The sequence below is a fragment of the Tachyglossus aculeatus genome, chromosome 22, assembly GCF_015852505.1.
Source record: "Tachyglossus aculeatus isolate mTacAcu1 chromosome 22, mTacAcu1.pri, whole genome shotgun sequence".
NCBI lineage: Eukaryota > Metazoa > Chordata > Mammalia > Monotremata > Tachyglossidae > Tachyglossus > Tachyglossus aculeatus.
In genome coordinates this window covers 20,974,845-20,992,315 of record NC_052087.1, presented here as the reverse complement: position 1 = coordinate 20,992,315, position 17,471 = coordinate 20,974,845, and the positions used below count along the sequence as shown (strand labels likewise).

General features: G+C 44.1%; 1 protein-coding gene across 1 annotated transcript in view; it reads right to left on the bottom strand.

The window, feature by feature from the left end:
• Positions 1-17,471, bottom strand: part of TRIM44 (tripartite motif containing 44) — a 98,262-nt gene that overhangs the window by 49,042 nt on the left and 31,749 nt on the right. The window contains exon 3 of the mRNA XM_038764579.1: positions 6,075-6,314. Coding sequence (XP_038620507.1) covers positions 6,075-6,314 — 240 coding nt within the window. The remainder of the gene's footprint in view (positions 1-6,074; positions 6,315-17,471) is intronic.

The following is a 17,471-nucleotide window of genomic DNA, read 5'->3' as shown; positions in this document are numbered from 1 at the left end:
GGCACATAGTAAGTGCTTAAACACCATCGGACAAAAAAAAAAAAAAATCAAAAGCCTCCAAATTCATCACCAAGTATCTCTTTCTCTGGGTGTTGGGTCTGGGGAGCTTCCCAGACACAGTCAGTGAGCACTGAGGATGCGGAGACAAACGGCATTGCCTGACAGGCTCAAACTGCTTACAAATCTGTTTTGTTCTCTGGTTCCCGGAGTCAAAGACACAGAAACCATGACAGATGTAACCAGGACTATTTCTTATGCCTCAAACTGTGGGTGTCTGATTATTGGCAAACTTTCAGGCTAGACCCCTACTTTAAAACACAAGGAATAATTAACATCCCTGTAGAAACAACTTCCTACTTGATTTAACCTCAATGTGGGGCTGTTGTCTCTCTGCTGGAAGTGGGATGAAAACGGATGCACTCTGATACTCCTGGGATTGATACTGCAATTCTCCCAAGAAACTCAGCCAGAAGCCATTCAAAAAACCTGCAGAAATGACTTCCGTGAACTAATAACCTCAAAACCTATTTATGGGGCTGCATTTCAGATGCTAGGATCAGTGAAATAAATATTTTAAGAGTTTATCTGTACACAGGAGCTCTCAATAAGAGCTTACATCTATCCCAGCACTTAGTACAGTGCTTGGCACATAGCAAGGGCTAAATTACAATTATTAAAGATAAGAATGCAAGCGGTATCCTACAGCTATCTACCTCTTGGTTTCTTAAAACTCAGGGAAGCAGCATGGCTTAGAGGAAAGAGCCCGGATTTGGGAGTCAGAGGTAGTAGGTTCTAATCCCGACTCCGCCACTTGTCAGCTGCGTGACTTTGGGCAAGTCACTTAACTTCTCTGGGCCTCAGTTTCCTCATCTGTCAAATAGGGATGAAGACTGTGAGCCCCATGTGGGACAACCTGACGACCTTGTATCTACCCCAGCGCTTAGACCAGTGCTTGGCACATAGTAAGCGCTTAACAAATACCAACATTATTATTAAAACAAAATCATTGAATTTATTAATTATAAATATTTACGAGCTCAAGTCTTCTCTTTTTTTTTTAAAAAAAAAGGTATGTGTTAAGCTCTATGTGCTACACACTGCTTCTCGGTCTTTTAGCTAAGAGCAGGATGGCCTAATGGAAAAAGCAGGGGTGTGGGAGTCAGAGGCCCTGGGTTTTAATCCTGAATCTGCCACTTGTCTGCTAGGAGACCTTAGGTGATCTTCTCTGTGTCTTGATTGTCTCATCTGTAAAATGGGGATTAAGGCTGTGAACCCCATGTAGGACATGACTGAATCCAACCTAATATCTTGTATTTACCCCAGCACTTAGAACAGTGCTTGGCATATAAGTGCTTAACAAATGCCATTAAAAAACAAAACAAAACAGCACTGAGTAAGCACTGAGGTAGTAGATAAAATATAATCAAGATGGACACAGTCCCAGGTCCTTCTGACTCCCAGACCCATGCTCTATCCACTAGGCTATGTGGCTTCTATATGGGCATTATTTGACTGGGGATTAATACCCTCAGTATAATAAATATTAAACTCTTGAACAGGATTCAAAATGCTGGAGGTATTTTTTAAAATCTTACAACACACAAGGGGAACACTAAGGAGTCCTGAAGAAAAACTATCCTTGCGAGAAAGGCTCTGGAATTAATAAGCATACAATTTTCTCCTCTTTGTTGTACTCCTTTGTTGGGTATAAGAGATGCGCTGGGAATTTGCTTTGACCAGTGAATTACAAGATTAGCTGGAACAGAGGCTATTAGATTATAACAGGCTTATTGAAAAGGCTCTGTTACTTATTGTTACTAACAGTGTATATTATGCATAGCAAGATCCTGGGTCTTTTTCACCCCTCCCTTCCCAAGTGCTATTCAAACTGTTAAGGAGCACAATGCAGGGGAGATTTACTTAATGGAGGCTTATTGCCAAGGGAGAACTGGCTTCTTTTTAATTCCTTTAAAGTGAAAATAAGGAGGTGAGTGGAGGGTGGCTTGTAGAAAGGTAACTTCATCCCACTCTTCCTTTCAAACAACAAGCATTGGCAAGTGATTTAACTACACACTGGTATAGTGTGAGTTACTTCAGAATGTGGCCTGGTTGTCCTTCTGATGGGGAAATGCTGACAGCATCCTGCACCTTTGACATCACAAGGCTGACATATAATTTGGGACCTAATCTTTGGTAATGATGGGAGCGAAGGTGCCCATGAACTTGACAAAGTGGGGGTGACACCACTAGTTTGGCCCAGTTTTCTGGACAAGAAGTGTAAACCTAACTATCCCACCCCACCCTTTCGAGCTGGAAAAGGGCCAAATGTGGAGCCTGAGATGGCAGCTCTACTCCTTGCCCTCAGCTGGCATGACTTGGCTTTAACTCAGCATGTGGGCCCATGAGGTTCTCATCATTATCCTCTCTGGCTGCAAGGTGAGCTGGAGCTGTTCTCGCCTCCACCTCCTCTCCCCACCCCCACCAACAACCTGGGAGCGATCCCCTTATCTAATGCCTACCTGCCCTCCTTCCCTTCCATCTTGGCATGCCAACCATCCCCAGCTCCTATCAGCTAGAAGCAATGATGCCCAAAGGCACCAGGGGAAGGAGCAAGAGCAGCCCCATATCAGGACTGAGAGCACAGCAAGTGCTAAACTTCCTTCCCACACCTCCTCATCTTTCTTCTCTTTCCATTTTATCCCTTCAATGCCCCACCCCAACTGTCGCTCTCCTCAGTTCAGGCCTCATACCATTGTGGCCCCTCAAATTCAAGACTCAGGCCCCAGGGTAACTGTACAGAATGTGCACAGAACAATGAGGGGGGTGGAGGGAAGGAGGTCTCAAGCCAGTCCTACTGAAGACCAGCAGGAATACCGAGGCTGCATGGATTAAAACCCAGTCCTAGCTCATACCCAAGAGTAAGGATACAATACAGCCTGAAAAAGCTCTGGCCATGCTTTCAAATGGGTGAATTGCTGTTTATGCATGACATTTTGCATATACATAATTTTCCCCGTGGGATGTTGGAATGGTAATCCCAGCTGGGAACTGTATATTTTTTTCCAAAACCAAAGCAACATAGCCACCTCATCTGCTGGTACTTTCTGCCCACGTTCTCCCAGACCACAGAAGGCCCAAAGTAAGGATACACAGGCCAGTTTAATCAGGCCTTGCCTTTCTGGAGACCACCCTAACTGACCTGGCCAAACCCATGCAGGGCCCCAGCTGGGGTGCTAAATCTCATGGTAGGTTTTCCCAACAACTGGGAAGAACGTAGGGCTCACTTCAGATGGTCAGTTATGTCACAGGTTGCCTCAGAGGCTGGGCAGTGGCCACTTGTCAAAGATGGCCACGCCCCTACCCTTCTCTAAAATGACAGAATGGGACAGAAGTGATTTGCTGGGAAGTGAAGGAAGGCGGGGGCTGGAAGTTCGAGCTGAGCTGCCTCAGGGGCAGTAAGATGGGTGGGATGCGCATCAATGTGCTGCATCGTGTATGCAGTGCGACAAAAAAGCATATTGCACTATGTACACATTGGGATGTGCACATGCAGTATGACATGATGGTGTTGCATGGAATACGAAGGACAGACACTTTGGCCCTATGGCCAGGGAGACCAAATGTCCGAAGCCAGCCCTGGCTCAAGACATGATGCCAGCCTCTTTCCACAGCCTGTGGGCAGCACCATAATTACTTCAACCCATTGAAGTGACTTTGTTCGCCCACCCATAAATCCTTGAGGAATAATGCTTTCAGGACAACGTACCATCACTGCTATTCACCAACAGATAACAATGAAAGCACTGTGGTGTTCCGAATGGGAATTCTTGGCCTCCAAAAAACATAAAAATGGACATTCTTTCATCTTTCAAAGCAAAGTAGGCACAAGCCGATTCTTTCCATGACACTTAAATGTAACTGAGCATCTCTAATAATAATAATTGTGGTATTTAAGTGCTTCCTATGTGTCAGACACTACTTAGCGCTGGGATGGATACAAGCAAATAGGAGTGGATAAGGTCCATAGTCCCACAGCACTTATGTACATAACTAATTTATTTCTATTAATGTCTGTCTCCCCCTTTAGACTGTAAGTTTGTTATGGGCAGGGAATGTTTCTATTTATTGTTATATTGTACTCTCCCAAGCATTTAGTACAGTGCTCTGCACACAGTAAGTGCTCAATAAATACGACTGACTTAGTCCTTGTCCCACGTGGAGCTCACAGGCTCAATCCCCATTTTACAGATGTGGTAACTGAGGCAGAGAGAAGTGAAGTGACTTGTCCAAGATCACACAACAGACAAGTGGCAGAAGTGGGATTGGAACCCATGACCTTTTGAATCCAAGTCCTGTGCTCTATCCACTAAACCATGCTGGCTCTGCACTGGAGGGAAGGTCTTTGAGTGACCAGTTCAGGTTTGGTCAAGACTACTCAGAAGACCCGATTCATTTCAGACTTTAGCTCCATGTCTTCATCTCTCTAGCCAGGGTCTTTTCAACCAAGGCACAGTTTCCCAATAGTGACTGGGACGCCGCAGTTTTTGATAGGATGGGCCCCGTGCTCATAATATTTTCCATGTAAGACACAGATGAATGCTTATTCTTGTCTAGCGAATACTCCACACACCCACTGCTTCCCCACTGGACCCTGAGGTTGACAAGTAATATTTAAGGCTAAGTTCTGCAAGAGACAGAGCACATCCTAATCTCTACATGGAAGCCATAGCTCAACCGGCCCATACTGCAGATTACTCTATGAGGTGGGAAACAGGTTTTAGAAACATGGGGAGAAAGCCTAATCCGAGTTCTCCTTTTTCAGGAACAATCAAAAGACACACAAATCCCCCAAACAGGGCATGGAGGGGTTTGCCCTAGTTATTCCCTTAGATAGCTTGTCCAGTCTCCCCTCCAATGAAGATGTTTGATTACAACTTCCTTAAACAAATGATCTGAGCCCATACAGGAGTCTTGGAAGCCAAAAAGGGGCTGGAAGATAGTGTTATTCATAGAGCACTTTTTGGGATACAAATCATTCTGGTGATGAAGCCAAGTATCTAGGACCTCCAAGGTACCCCTAAATAATTATTCTTCCTATCTGAAATAATTTAGTGTCTGTCTTCCCCATTAGACTGTAACTTCTTTGAGGGTAGGGATCATGTCTACTAATTCTGCCAACCATCTAACACAGTGCTCTGCAAACATGCTGTATCAATCAATGGAATTTTTTGAGCGCTTAACTGTACTAGACGCAATGGACAGTACAGAGTTTGTTGTTCCCTACCCACAAGAAGCTTGTAGTCCAGAGTGTCTTCTAAAGGTTTGAATTAGCATACCTCCCAATGTACCTGGCCCACTAGCTTCAGTAGATTCTTCCAAGAGTTCATTAAGTTCACTGCTCTTCCTATGGAGAACACAAAGCTAGTATAGTCCTCCAGACTGTAAGCTCATTAAGTTTCATTACAAATGTGCCTGTTAATTCTGCAGTATTGTACTCTCCCAAGCGCTTAGTACAGTGCTCTCTGAACATAGTAAATGCTCAATAAATACCACTGATTGATTGAAGATGGGCAGTTGAGAAACATATTCTAAGTTTTATAAAATCTAATAATAATAATATTTGTTAAGCACTTAACTATGTACTGAGCACTGTACTACATGCCGGGGTAGATAAAGGCTAATATGGTTGGGCACAGTCCCTGTCCTACATGGGGCTCACAGTCTAAATAGGAGGGTGTAAGATTGAATCCCCATTTCACATATGAGGAAACTGAGGGATAGAAGTGAAGTGACAGCACACAACTGCCAGAGCCAGGATTGGAACCCAGGCCCTCAGACTCCCAAGTCCATGCTCTTTCCACTAGACCATGCTGCTTCATTTAAGAATCCCAACCCCTCACGTTTTTTCAAATTACCATATTACTTGGCTTTCCATCTTGCCACCAAACAACCTCTCTACTAGCTCTGGAAGTCGAGTAAAGAGCCCAATAAGACTCACTAAGAGAGGGGTCCTTGGGCTCTACTTCCCCCTCCCCTCTAGCCATATAGGTAAGGTGAACTACTTTCCCAATTACCTCTGGCTTGAGCAGAGCTAATTCATCAAAAGCACCCAGCTGACGCTTGACCTCCACCATGTCTGTCATCAATTTTTCCATGTGGAAGTGGATTTCTGCCAGGACCTCTGTCACGTGCGCCGTGGCCACGGCTTCCTGGAGGTCCACCAGGTGAATAGCTTTCCGTTCCTCCTCGCTGACCAGTTGTCGCACCTTCTCGAACTCCTGCTGCACACACAGCTTCATCTCACTCCGATTTACCTGCAGAGCACAGGGGGAAGAGAGAGATAATGACACCCTGGAGTGGAAGTAGAGAAGCTATGGCTGATGCAGCACTAGTCAGAAGCATCCCTGAGCCCTGTCACACATCTTTACTGTGGACAGGAGACCATTCTCAAAATAATTCTGCAGCTAGGATAATCTTGCTCATCAACCCACATCAATTGTCACCACCCTCTTCTAGTCCTTCCTGTGTCAGATAGAGGTCTGGTGACAGGGACACCAACAGCCTGAAAAAAATGTATCAGAACTGGGGGTCAGAGTTCACATTTATATACAACCCATGTGTGTTTGCAGTCTGGTGTCTGTTGGGAGCATGATCTGTGAAGGAGGCATGGTCCTGGGGCTGGGCTAGGCTGGAAATTAAGAGAACTGAGCTTTAGTCCCAGCTCTGCCAAAGGCCTGATGTGAGAACCTGGACAAGTCACTTGACCTCTCTGGGCTTCAGTTTCTCCATCTGTAAAATGGCATAACAACCACCACTCCTTACCTCACAGAGATTTTGTGAGGATAAAATGAAATAATGTGAAATTGCTGCGGGGTGGGGGGGAAAGAAGAGTGTTATGCAAATACAAGACCATGATAATATTATTTTAATCTACAGGCTTATACTAAATATCACGGGTGAGGAAGAAAGAGAAGCAGTTGAGAGGGAAGGGAAAGGAAAAAAGAAAGAGAGAAAGAGAGAATAACTTATGCATTCACATGTTCTGTAGGCTTTCACTACAAGGGTGCCTCAACTCTACAGCATTCCCACTTCTGATCATGAAGAGATTCGGATGGAGTTATGAAATACCACGTAGTCCTGTGGGTCACACACTCCCCACCCCAGACTTTCTGGGTCACATTAGCTCCTCTAAAGACCAGCCTGGAGAAGCCAAAAATCCTTCTAGCTATTTTAAACTCTGCCTAGGAGAAAAATCTTATTCTTTGAGCAAGAGATAGATACTTAATGCATAAATTCACACTTTCTAAACAGGATATAGTTATTTAGAACTGCTAGATCATAATGCAGTTTCTCCATGTACTTTCAATCGGCCTTAACTAGATCTAAATATACTGTGAGGATTTATTATAAGGACATTTAATTCAGTTGAACTCTGAGTATCATTGATTTGTCCTGAACTCTTAGTTGCTAATTCCCACATCCAGAGGCTGCAGGAACAAATACAGGGAGAAACTGAAGATCAACAAACAATGGGTATATTTAGTATTGAACTTAGAACAGTGCTTTGCACACAGTAAGTGCTCAATAAGTACTACTGATGGATTGAAAGATGACAGGCTGCGGCATAGATGAAGGAGGCCAACAAAATATTCTAAGCCATCACAAGTGGAGTTAAAACTAAGGTTTCCATAGGAACTTGTCCACACGACTCATTCGTTGGAGGGTAAGTGATTTGATAGGCTAATCAGTGATCAAAAATACTACATCTAAACAGAGTAGGAAAGTTGACACTGCTCTGACAGCCATAACTTTTTTATAGCCAAATTTTATTTTTAAATGAAATCTTTATCGTGAAATTACTGCAGTGGATTTCATATTTAATTGAATCTCTTGGGTTACAGCCTGTACATTTGCATGAATTCCAAATATGTACTGTGTTATCCAGTATACTGTAACAAACTAAGGAAAGTGAAAAGACAGGCCTGGGGAATTTGATTAATTTCTTATTATTTCTAGCAACAGAGATCCCTGATACCTCCAGAGTCATCCGCAAAAATGTCACTCCCCCCCTGAATCCCAATGGAAGGGAGAGATGTAAAATTTGTCCCTGTAGCAGTTAACAATGTCTTTTTCCTTTGGGTCTGCTGACCTCGGCCCTAACCACCACCTATGCTGCCTTCCCCCACCTTAATCAGTCAGGGGTATTTACTGAGCACTTACTCTGTGCAGTGTATTGTACTAAATGCTTAGGAGAGTACAATAAAATAGAGTTGGTAGATATGATCTTTGCCCTCAAGGACCTTGCAGTCTAGTGGGGTGGGGAAGAGGAGTGCAGAAAGAGAGGAAGGAGATGGGATTTTTTAGAAGAGCTTTGAAGATGGGCAGAGTGTGGGGGCCAGGTTAAGTAGTCAGTATCCCGATTCTGGTGCCCTTAACTCCAATTGATGGGGGGAGGTACAAGAGGTCTACCTACGTGGAGGTTTGAGGGAAGGAGTTGGGAATGGGAGAGGCAGAGCATGTTCCAGATAAGCTCCACCACTTGTCTGCTTTTTGACCTTGGGCAAATCACCTCTCTGTGCCTCACTTATTTCACCTACAAAATGGAGATTAAGACTGTAAATCCCACGTGGGATCAGGACTGTGTCCAACTTGATTACTTTGTATCCACCCGAGAGCTTAGAACAGTGGTTGTCACATAGTAAGCACTTAACTTACATAAGTTAACTTATAAAATAACACAAACAAAAGAAGCAGACTGCCCAGGCCTGCCTGATAACAGGCAGGGAAGCTGAGAAAGGAATCTGCCAGGCAGGGCTCAGACCCGGCCCCCATCTGGCCTGGAATGCCCTTCCTCCTCAAATCCGCCAGACAATTACTTTCTTCCCTTCAAAGGCTTACTGAAGGCACATCTCCTCCAAGAGGCCTTCCCAGACTAACCCCCACTTTTCCTCATCTCCCACTCCCTTCCACGTCACCATGACTGACTCCCTTTGCTTTTCCTCCCTCTCCCTGCTCCACAGGATTTATTGTATATATCTGAAATTTTATTTATTTGTTTGCCCCCGACCCCAGATTGTGAGCTTGTTGTGGGCAGGGACTGCCTCTCTTTATTGCTGGATTGTACTTTCCAAAGCACTTAGTACACTGCTGTACACACAGTAAGCACTCAATAAATACAACTGAATGAATGAATGACAGCATGTTGAAACTTTCTTTTTTTTAAAAACACTCTCCATGCACTCCTTACTGGCTAATTATATTGTACACTAACTAGCTAAAGGTGGGAGGATTGAAGCCTAGTAAGGAGATCATTAACTCATCCAGAAATACTGGACACGGTAACGTCACATGCATTATACAGCATGTGCAGGATAACAACATTTTGCAGAAAGGATACCGAGTTTTCCAGGACCTGTGGTGCTTCTCCAGAAGGCTAGGGATGAGGTGGGATCCTGACCCACTCTCCTGCCTCAGACCCATTAAGTTCCCCACCTACCCTCCTCAAGTCCTCCTGGTTGCAGTTAGCACAGCAGTACAAAATAGTAAATTGAGCTGGTGCATGCAGGCAGGTCTTACTACGGAAGTGATTTGGAAAACTGCACTCAAACTCTCCTGATTATATAGGAAGTCTCTCCACCTGCAAAAGACAGCCCATCAGTGGACTCATGTAGTCAAGGCTTGAGGTGTCCACTCACTACTAAGTGTCTAAGCTTGGAACAGTGCCTGGCACATAGTAAGCGCTTAACAAATACCATCATTACCATTATTATTATTATTACTACAGAGAATTTATGCAACTCTCCCAAGCACTTAGTACAGTGCTCTCTAAATACTGTGAGCACTCAAATACAACTGATTTATTGACTGGGCATCACTGAAATTAAACAGTGTTTCTTTCTGAAGCCAAACATTAGAATTTTAGCTTGGGGTCAAGAAGCAGCATGACCTAAGTGGCAAGAGCACAGGCTTGGGAGTTAGAGGACATGGGTTCTAACCCAGGCTCCACCACTTGTCTGCTGTGTGACCTTGGGTAAGACACTTAACTCCTCTGTGCCTCAGTTACCTCATCTGTAAAATGAGGATTAAGACTGTGAGCCCCATGTGGGACAACCTGATTACCTTGTATCTACACCAGTACTTAGAACAGTGCTTGAGACATTGTAAGGGCTTAACAAATACCATTATTATTACTATTATTAATAAAATTTTCAGAATGTTTTGATAATTCTTTAGCAGGTCCTAGGGACCAAAAATGAAAAGTATAATAAAAATTGACAACATATTTTTTAGTTACACACAACCATTACAAATGTAGTAAAATGAAGTTCACAGCCAAGAAAAGTATGGACCAGTTAGACGAAGCTTGAGATTATGGTCTTTTATTTTTTTATCCTCTCATTCCCAATAACCTGAATCGGAATTACGCAGCATCAGGAAAATTTTCTGAGACTCATGGAGGGGGAGGAGTAAAAAGAACTCATGCCAGGATTCCTTGTCTCTAATTGCTAATCCATTCCCTTCCTGCCCTAGTTTTGAATCAGGAGTAGAATCCAACAAAGTGCCGCAAGGAGAGGAAGTCTGCAGTATCTGGGTTAGTAGGGCTCTATTATAAAAACAAAACCTTCTCAAGCACAGACCTGAAAATATCGCTTTTTAACTCACACTACTGTAAGTATTTATTAAACTCTTACTGGCTAGGACGTACATGAGGTAATTAGATTGGACATACCGTTTTCATTCCATCTGTAATCCAAGACAGAGAAAATGAAGGTATTTTATCCCTAGTTTACAAATAAGGATACTGAGGCACACAGCTATTAAGAGACTTATCCAAGGTCACACAACAGGCCAGAGGCAGAGTGGGACCAGTATCCACCAGGTCTCCTTATGTCCAGTCCCAAATGCTTGTCATAATTCCCCACTTCTTAAATCTAATAGCTTGTGATTTACATGTCCCTTGGTCAAACTAACCAAGTAAGAATGTTGGCCTTTTAGCTGCCCTGAAGAGAAGCAGCATGACCTAGTGGAAAGAGTCCACACCTGGAAGCCAGAGGATCTGGGTTCTAATACTGGCTCTGCCAATTGCTTGCTGTGTGTCCTTAGACAAGTCACTTAACTTCTCTTTGCCCCAGTTTCCTCAACTGTAAAATGGGGATTAAATATCTGTTCTCCCTACTTAGACTATGAGACCCACTCAGGACCCACTCTGCCTTTGACACTGTGGACCACCCCCTTCTCCTCAACACGTTATCTGACCTTGGCTTCACAGACTCCGTCCTCTCCTGGTTCTCCTCTTATCTCTCTGGTCGTTCTTTCTCAGTCTCTTTTGCAGGCTCCTCCTCCCCCTCCCATCCTCTTACTGTGGGGGTTCCCCAAGGTTCAGTGCTTGGTCCCCTTCTGTTCTCAATCTACACTCACTCCCTTGGTGACCTCATTCGCTCCCACGGCTTCAACTATCATCTCTACGCTGATGACACCCAGATCTACATCTCTGCTCCTGCTCTCTCCCCCTCCCTCCAGGCTCGCATCTCCTCCTGCCTTCAGGACATCTCCATCTGGATGTCTGCCCGCCACCTAAAGCTCAACATGTCGAAGACTGAGCTCCTTGTCTTCTCTCCCAAACCTTGTCCTCTCCCTGACTTTCCCATCTCTGTTGACGGCACTACCATCCTTCCCGTCTCACAAGCCCGCAACCTTGGTGTCATCCTCGACTCCGCTCTCTCATTCACCCCTCACATCCAAGCCGTCACCAAAACCTGCCAGTCTCAGCTCCGCAACATTGCCAAGATCCGCCCTTTCCTCTCCATCCAAACTGCTACCCTGCTCATTCAAGCTCTCATCCTATCCCGTCTGGACTACTGCACCAGCCTTCTCTCTGATCTCCCATCCTCGTGTCTCTCTCCACTTCAATCCATACTTCATGCTGCTGCCCGGATTATCTTTGTCCAGAAACGCTCTGGACATATTACTCCCCTCCTCAAAAACCTCCAATGGCTACCGATCAATCTGCGCATCAGGCAGAAACTCCTCACCCTGGGCTTCAAGGCTCTCCATCACCTCGCCCCCTCCTACCTCACCTCCCTTCTCTCCTTCTACTGCCCAGCCCGCACCCTCCGCTCCTCCACCACTAATCTCCTCACTGTACCTCGCTCTCGCCTGTCCCGCCATCGACCCCCGGCCCACGTCATCCCCCGGGCCTGGAATGCCCTCCCTCTGCCCATCCGCCAAGCTAGCTCTCTTCCTCCCTTCAAGGCCCTGCTGAGAGCTCACCTCCTCCAGGAGGCCTTCCCAGACTGAGCCCCTTCTTTCCTCTCCCCCTCGTCCCCCTCTCCATCCCCCCGTCTTACCTCCTTCCCTTCCCCACAGCACCTGTATATATGTATATATGGTTGTACAGATTTATTACTCTATTTATTTATTTATTTATTTTACTTGTACATTTCTATCCTACTTATTTTATTTTGTTGGTATGTTTGGTTCTGTTCTCTGTCTCCCCCTTTTAGACTGTGAGCCCACTGTTGGGTAGGGACTGTCTCTGTGTGATGCCAATTTGTACTTCCCAAGCGCTTAGTACAGTGCTCTGCACATAGTAAGTGCTCAATAAATACGATTGATTGATTGATTGATTGACAGGGACTGTGTCCAACCTAATTAACTTGTACCTACCCCAGCACTTAGAACACATTGTTTGACTATGTGTTTGACACATAGTAAGCATTCAGTAAAAACCATAAAAAGATAGATTTGCATCATGAGTCATCTCAACAAGCCCATGGCACTTTCCCTAATAATAATAATTAATTATATTATTATTATAATCATAGTAAGTGCTTAACAATACCACAATAATAATAATCATTATTATTATTGTGGTATTGTTAAGCACTTATTATGTACCAGGCACTGTAATAAGCACTGGAATAGATACACTGGAGTATAGCCACATAGGGTTCACAGTCTTAATCCCCATTTTACAGATGAGGTAATTGAGGCCCAGAGAAGTCAAGTGACTTACCCAGGGTCACAAAGCAGACAAGTAGCAGATCTGGGATTAGAACCCAGGTCCTTCTAACTCCCAGGCCTGTGCTTTATCCATTAGGCCATGCAGCTTTACCAGTGCTTTGCACACAGTACATGCTCAATAAATACAACTGAATGAATAGTATTTCCAGAGTCGGCCAAACCCAAGGAGCTCACCAACCGGGTTTTCATACACACGTAATTGAATAACCCAAACCTCAAACTAAAAGTATGTGCTTGAAAACCCATCACACTTTGATAGGACACTTCCAAGAACCAAATGCCATTAACTCCTGGTGAGCTGGTTGGGCCTGAACCAGGAGGTTTCAGTACCATCATATATTTGGATCATTACAAAGTTTAGGAACTAAAAACCTTTGCTTCCTGAGGGGGAAAAGTCAGCTCCAGAAGGCAATGCTAAGGCATTCAATGAACATTCAGAGACATGGAGAATCAAGGCCAGGAAGCTATAAGCAATGGACAAACATTTGCACTACTTCAGAAATGCAAGTCCTATTCGACTGACTACCTGCCAAGTAGAAAGAAATGGCTTCCTGACTCATCTTTAGGTCAGAGAATTGTCATGTAGGTGGAATGTAAAGAATGTAATAATAAAATGGGCCCAGATAAAAGTGTTCCTTTTAGCTTATCTGAATGGTCATTGTTCTGAAAGAGCTGAAGAGCAGTAAATGGGACTTTTCAGACAGTTTGAGTTTTCCTCGCTTGCACAGCGACAGTGCTCTGCAGCTCCTTCCGGCTGGAAGCTTTCAACTTTCTAGCTCAAAGCCAAGACTTCTGTAAGGGCTCAGCTGTTCTCCTTCAGTGTCCACATCTTCTTTTCAGAACTCTGTTCGGCTTTGAGTGGTTGAGCGAAGAATATAGTCAGTCAGGATGATGAGGAAGGTCCTGTTTTGATTGTGTGAAGCAAGACTGGGTCTCTGGTATTAAAAGTCTAGTGAGGTTTTCATTTCACATGACAACACCCCTCAGGAAGCAGTGACAGATTTTTTAAAAAACAAAAAAACCCCAGAACGGAGACAGTCTGAATTTTAATTTAGACTCTGCCCTCGATGATCTATGAATGATTCTCCATTATATATATATATATATATATATATATATATATATATGTAATGGGCAAGATCATTAGGGTCAAGAGAAGGAGGAAAGAGGGGGTTATAAGGGCAGAGTTAAAGTTCTGAAACAGGTGGCATGGGCAATGGGCACAGGATTCCATTAGGATAGTGAAGTATGGTTGCCACTATTTGAGGTTAAGTAATATAATGATAGTGGAATTTGTTAAGCACTTACTATGTGCCAGACACCATGCTAAATGTTGGGATAGATACAAGACAATCAAGGCAGACACAGACACAGGGCTACTTTCACATGGGGCCCACAGTTCAAGAGGAAGGGGGCACAGGAATTTAGTCCCCATTTTATAGGTGAGGAAAGGGAGGCACATAGGTTTTTTTGTTTTGTTTTATTTTTAAATGGTATTTGTTAAGTGTATTTCTATGTGCTAGGCACTGTCCTAAGCAATGGGGTAAATTCAAGCTAATCAGGCTAGACTCGGCTCATGTCCCACATGGGGCTCACAGTCTTAACCCTATTTTACAAATGAGGTAACGGAGGCACAGAGAAGTTAAATGACTTGCCCAAAATCACACAAAAGGCAAGTGGCAGAGCCACAATTAGAAACCAACCCCCTCTGTTTTCCAGGCCCCTGCTCTTTCTACTAGGTCATGCTACTGGGTTCCATGATCCTTGCTCCCCTTTGAATATCCTCCCCAAGCAGAATGGTCCTTGGCAGGAACCACTAAAATTCCAGTACTAGTGAACATTTAATTTCATCTCCCTTTTAAAAAGCCACCTCCCTCCCAATTATACTTGGAGCTAATTCCTCATCCCATTTTTCTTCTTTTTAATGACAGTTCAGATTTTTTGGAAAAGGTGCTCTGCATTACAGTCCTTCTAAAAAGAAGAGCACTAGGAAGGGCCAAATAGCTCATGAGCTCTTTTGAGAAACACTTGCCTTCTGAAGGCTACCCTTCAAGAGCTTCAGTGTCCCAGAAACAGCAGAAGGGCACAATTTAATGTCTGTGGAAACTTGGAACTGAAGAACTACTGAGCAGACCCTACAAGGCATTCAAAAATGTGATTCACCTACTCTGAAGATATACATGATTCATGATCAGGATCTTTGCTGCGGAGAAACAGGACTCACTTTAAAGACCCAAGTAACAGTCCCAGGTCCCTTACCAACTCTATTATACTGTTACATTGAACTCTTCCAAGTGCTTACTACAGTGTTCTGCACACAGTAAGCTCTCAATAAGTACGACTGATATTTACTGAGTGTCCACTTTGTACAGACCACCATACAAAGGACCTGTGAGAGTACAATAAAGTTAAGTAGAAAATGCTAACAATGGCAAGGTAAACCAAAGTTTCTGATGAATACTGTGGTGATTGAAAAAAATGTCGAGGAGTAAGATTAGGCTTTCTCTAATCCTACACTAAAATGAATGCACACTTAAATTGATATGACAAAAGAAAAAGTTCCTAACCTAGCTATTGACCAGCTAATGCCCTGGAACTCCCCGAAGGATAATAATGATACGACTGCTTCTTTTGGGCAGTATGCTCCCTAGAGAGTCTTAAAACATCTGATGACAAGCATGTCATTAACCCTATTTTCCTGAAAAGGAATTGACCTGTGGCTAAGCTAAAAGCAGAAGGCTTTTTATAGTCTCAGGGCAGATACAGACACAGGCCCTGTTTCACATGGGGTCCACAGTTCAGGTGGAAGGGGGCTCAGGAATTTAATCCCCATTTTATGGGTGAGGAAAGGGAGGCACAGAGGTTTTTTGTTTTGTTTTTAACTGGTATTTCTTAAGTGTTTTTCTATGTGCTAGGCACTGTACTAAGCAATGGAGTAAATTCAAGCTAATCAGGTTGGACTCAGCTCATGTCCCACATGGAGCTCACAGTCTTAACCCAATTTTACAAATGAAGTAAGGGAGAACCAGAGAAGTTAAACGACGACCAAATTCACACAGCAGTCACACAGTCTCCTTAATGCAGCTAATAACCAAACGCTACCTAGAAAAAGCCCAGAAGGCACTCCTGGTAAAACAGCGCTTGGCCACACCTTTCTCAGGCCTGGAGAAGCAGTCCCAATGAAATGGGAGAGAAGAGTATGCAGAGTTCATCCTGCTAGAAATAATAACTTTACAGCTCTGCCTCTCCAGAACCTGCTTCACAGGTGATTAACAAGGGAAATGGGGAAATAGACTCCCTGGAGCTTGTCCTGCACCTACTAATCAGCTGCGGAGACCATCTCTCTTCAACAGCTGATTGGCTTATTTTGCTGTTAAATGGGAGGGTAGAAGAAATAGCAAATTACTACCCCGTATTCTTTTGCTCCTCTGCCAGTCTGTTGAATATTGCCATTTCAACTGAATGCTCAAATAGACGTTTACTAAAGATGCTATACTAACATTTGCATGTTTCTAGAATATTTGTTCTGCAGGGGATCACCAAAAAAACCCAACTTTCCAATGCTCTAGAAGGGAGCATAGCTTGGCGGTTGAATTCCTGGGGTTGGCAGGGTGGAGGGAAGCCCCAACCATGAAGTAGCCCTGGTCATTCACAAGGCCATCTGTACCAGAGAAGATACAGGGAAAGTGGCAGTATGTTCTTTCTCAGTTGGTGGCCCTGCTCTCATGGCTTCAACCACCACCTCCTCACCTATGACTCCCGAATCTACCTCACTAAGCCCTGACCTCACTCCTATGCAAACTCCCAAATCCTCCTTTCTCTTTACATGGATGCCCAGCCAGCATTCCAAGATCAGTATGTCCAAAACTGGATTCATCTTTCCTCCCTCATCTCCTCCACCTAACGTTCCCATCATTGTTGAATAACATCATGATCCTCCATGTTTCACAAGCCTACAACCACAGCATAATCCTTGACTTCCCTCTCAACTCCCAAATTTAGTCTGTCACGTTTTTCTTCAACATTTCCAGAATCCACCCCTCCCAGACCAATTCAAACTGCCACCACTCTGATCCAAGCATTTGTCATATCTCAACTTGACTACTGCATCAGCCTGGTCTAAGAACTCTGTCCCAAGTATCTTCCCTCTCCAGCCCATATTTTGCTGTACTGCCCATTTCACTGTTCTAAAATACTGGTTTTTCACCACTGTCCCCATTCCTCAAAAACTTCCCATGGTTAACCTCTTCACATTAAGCAAAACTTCCTAATTATTGGCTTTAAAGACACCAAATCAGCTCTCTTAAACCCTACCTATACCCCTGCTCTCCCATTCCATCCCAGCTTTCACATCTCACTCCTCTCAAGCCAACATACTTGTGCCTCATTCTCATGTCCCTCGACACTAGCCTTTGGCTCACACCCTTACCGGTGCCTGGAATTTTCTC